The sequence below is a fragment of the Musca autumnalis genome, unplaced genomic scaffold (genome assembly GCF_047663935.1).
Source record: "Musca autumnalis isolate F117 unplaced genomic scaffold, ASM4766393v1 scaffold_1, whole genome shotgun sequence".
NCBI classification, from domain to species: domain Eukaryota; kingdom Metazoa; phylum Arthropoda; class Insecta; order Diptera; family Muscidae; genus Musca; species Musca autumnalis.
This window is the reverse complement of record NW_027411644.1, coordinates 40,176,998-40,181,070: the sequence shown is the minus strand read 5'-3', so window position 1 is coordinate 40,181,070 and position 4,073 is coordinate 40,176,998. Positions and strand designations below refer to the sequence as shown.

Here is a 4,073-nt window from a genome sequence, read left to right as displayed (position 1 = left end):
TTTCTTGCATCTCGTGCAAAATAATAAATTTCCAAAATACTTTGGTGCATTTTCGTGCAGTTTTACAGAGTTGTTCTTTTATAAAAAATTGTTTTTCGAACAATTACCTTGGAAATTCCTGGTGTAAGTGCTACAATTTTCATAGTTTTTTATAACAAAAAAAAAATCGTTTTCAACGAAATTTTACTTTTAATTTTCTAATTTAAATTTTTCTGAATTACGTTCAGTTTTTAATTTAAAATGTCTGTCACCCGACTAGATTTATTTATCAGAGCTACTGACGCTTTGGTTAAATTTGACGCCAGCTTCAGTGCCCAACGGGACGAGGAGCTCGATATTTACATATTAGAGCTACAAGAAGCTGAGGTCAAGAGATTATGGGACAGGGTAAAAACTACGTTTGAAGATTGTCTCAATTTCTTTAAAGAAGATGATAGTTCTGGTAACGACGTTACTGCTGTTGATGGCAAATATGAGGTTGCATTTAGATCTTATCTAAATGCTCTCGCCTCTATTAATAGGAAGTTAGATCGACTTCGGGCTCCGCCCAAGTCATCAGTAGCAACATCTTCCCCTCACGCGAGTGTAGGCAATAGGTCACATCGTTCCGACTGTGCAACTTCAATGTGGGATGTCACGCATCATTCTCACCATTCCTCCAATACATCATTCACATCCTGTGGTGATGAACATATTGGACATAGGTTAAATTTACCACCCTGCGACATTGAAGTATTTAACGGTGACTTCCTTTCTTGGCCGACATTTAGAGACCTATTTTCGGCTGTGTATATTAATAATACTGGCATTAGTGACATTGAACGTCTATGCCATTTAAATAAAAAGACCAGTGGCGACGCCCATGAAATTGTGGCAAAGTTTTCACTAACCCACAAAAACTTTGGTCCTGCGTGGAAAGCTCTTAAACAGACTTACGACAATCCACGTATTTTGGTGAACCACCAACTTAAACTTTTATTTGACCTACCTGTTTTAGATAGTGAGACCAGTTCAGGGTTAAAGAAATTACAGCGGGGTATCAATGGATGTATTTCTGCCATGTCCAATTATGACGTCTCAACTGAAGACTGGGACCCGATCCTAGTGTTCATATGTCTTCAGAGACTTCCTAAAAATAGTGTCACGCTTTGGGAACAAAGTGTTAAAGACAAGTCTGCTTTGTCTTCTTGGGAAGATTTGGACGCGTTTCTTACGGAACGTATCCAAACTCTGGCCTGTCTACGTGACATTAGGGGTATAGATACTGGCAAACCATCCACCAGTAAAAAAGTTCGTTCGCATTTCACGAATGCTGGCACGAACCGATCCCCCACATTTTCTCCTCGGAATTCCCCCCCTTCTTCGAGGTCCTCTCGTGCCTCTTCAAATAAAACATGTGTTCTTTGTCCACGACAAACGCATCACATCAGAGCATGCCAAAAGTTTCTGAAACTTTCAGTTCCTGAAAGAATAAATACAATTAGGCGACATAACTCTTGCTTTAACTGTCTGTCCCCTAAACATGTAGTTAATCACTGCAGTAGTCCCTACACTTGCAGTAAATGTAATAAAAGACATCATACTTTATTACACAGGGACAATACAACTGCTGGAACGTCTTCGACAGCAACGTCCAACAATAGGAGTGTAGCTTCTTCTGATCAACCCTCTACCTCTACAGGTATTAGATCAGATTCTTCGTCTTCTGCTAATAGACAGGTTTTCCATACTGCACAAAGCAGAAATGTCCTATTAGGCACGGCAATGGTGAACATCGTTCATCATGGCACCACGTACCCTGCCAGGGCACTTATTGACCCCGCTTCAGAAGCATCTTTTATTACAGAGCGTTTACAACGCCTTATAGGTATCACAGCTACTACAACGTTAGCTTCCATTTCTGGGATTAATCAGACAGTTTCGACCACGTCGCGCAAGTTATGTTCGGTTAGCATTACTTCTCCATTGGATGCATCGCGTTCAATAAATACTACGGCCCTAATTTTGCCATCTATTTCGGGCAACCTGCCCTCTTTTACCGTCAATGCTGACATTGTTTCTCAATTGCCAAATCTTCGTTTGGCAGATCCCAATTTATTCAAGTGTCGACCTGTTGATCTTTTGCTGGGAGCAGATCTTTATCCAAAGATCCTACAACAGGGTACTCACATCAATATCTTAGGGTCCCTAATAGCACAAAATACGGTCTTTGGTTGGATCATTACTGGTCCTATTCCCCCTCCAAATATTCCTGTATTTTCAACGAAGGTTAGCTTTTCAGAAGAGGAAAATCTTGACAAGACTCTTCTTCGCTTTTGGGAACTTGAGGAAATTCCCAAACGTAAAATTCTATCGCCCTCTGACCAATTATGCGAGGACTATTATAAGCGTACCACACGTCGGGATTCAAATGGTAGGTACGTTGTTAGCCTTCCCCTCAAGACTGAGATAGTTGGACAGGTGGAGTTAGGCTTCTCCCGAGCAAATTGTTTACGACAATTTCTTAGAAATGAGGCATCCCTCCTTCGAAAGCCACAAGTAAAGGTAGTCTATGATCAAGTTGTTAATGAGTACTTAGCATTGGATCATATGAGGCCTGTTGGTGCCGCTTCAACAAACACTTCTGTTTGTTACTTGCCACATCATCCCGTGATAAATCCCGACAAACAGACTACCAAACTTCGAGTGGTTTTCAACGCCTCGAACAAAACCTCCAACGGGAAAAGTCTTAACGACATTTTACATGTGGGACCTACTCTGCAATTGGATCTAGTTTTGCTTATTCTGAGGTGGAGACTATTTAAATTCGTTTTTAATTGCGACATCACCCAGATGTATCGCCAAATACGTGTCGATCCGGCACATACTCCACTTCAACGGATAGTTTTCCGGGATTCTCCACAAAAACCTGTTCAGGATTTTGAATTGCAGACGGTGACATTTGGTGTGAATTGCGCCCCCTACTTAGCTATACGGACGCTTCTACAATTAGCGGACGATACTAACGATCGATATCCTCTCGCTGCACACATACTTCGTAGGTGCATGTACGTCGACGACGTACTAACAGGATATCATGACATATGTACAGCCCTAGATTCTAGAGATCAATTAATAGCAGCTCTTTCCTCTGCAAAATTTGAATTGAGGAAGTGGACAGCAAATGACCGTGCTATTTTGCAAAATCTTCCCACGGAAGATTTAATCGATGCTAAGGTTCTCTCCTTTATTGAAGCTAGCAGTTCCAAACCTTTGGGAATACGTTGGAATGCTCAGCTTGACTTATTTTATTTCAGTGTGAGTGCTTTACCCTCAAAAGATCACTACACGAAACGAGAAACATTGTCAACTATTGCTAAACTATTTGATCCTTTAGGTTGGTTAGGCCCAATTATAGTTACTGCCAAAATAGTTATGCAGAAGATCTGGACAGATAAAATCGGATGGGATGATGCACTTCTGTCTACGACAGAACGTGACTGGCAAAATTTCGTGGACTGTTACCAGGATGTGAATTCCATTCATATTCCTCGGTGGGTTCATTATACGCCAGATTGTTCCGCCGAACTTCATGTCTTTTCTGACGCCTCAGAAAAGGCATACGCGGGGGTGATATATATTCGGATAATAACTCCGAATAAAACCATTTATACTCACCTCCTGACCTGCAAAACTAAGGTAGCCCCCCTAAAGTCAGTTTCTTTACCACGGTTGGAGCTTTGCGGAGCCGTTCTGGCCTCCGAATTATTAAAAAATATTCAGAATGAAATTGACATTTCATTCCAAAAAATATATTGCTGGACCGATTCTACGATCGTCCTTTCATGGCTAAACAAAACTCCATCTACATGGACTACGTTTGTTGCCAACCGTGTTAGTAAGATTCAGGAGATTACAGACAGAGGTAGTTGGCATCACGTGCGCTCTGAAGATAATCCCGCTGATTTAGGCAGCCGGGGGGTCTCGCCCTCTGATCTCGCGTCATCCCAACTATGGTGGCATGGACCACATTGGCTTCGCCAAGATAGTTCTCAGTGGGATATTTCTAATTTAACCTCACTTGACACCGATAT

General features: G+C 41.6%; 1 protein-coding gene across 1 annotated transcript; it reads left to right on the top strand.

The window, feature by feature from the left end:
- Nucleotides 1–240: 240 nt before the first annotated feature.
- LOC141401702 (uncharacterized) lies at nucleotides 241–3,385 on the top strand. The gene is made up of 5 exons (XM_073982462.1): nucleotides 241–477; nucleotides 522–585; nucleotides 998–1,282; nucleotides 1,529–3,297; nucleotides 3,377–3,385. The coding sequence occupies exons 1-5, from the start codon at nucleotides 241–243 to the stop codon at nucleotides 3,383–3,385; spliced, it is 2,364 nt and encodes a 787-aa protein (XP_073838563.1).
- The last annotated feature ends 688 nt before the right edge of the window (nucleotides 3,386–4,073 follow it).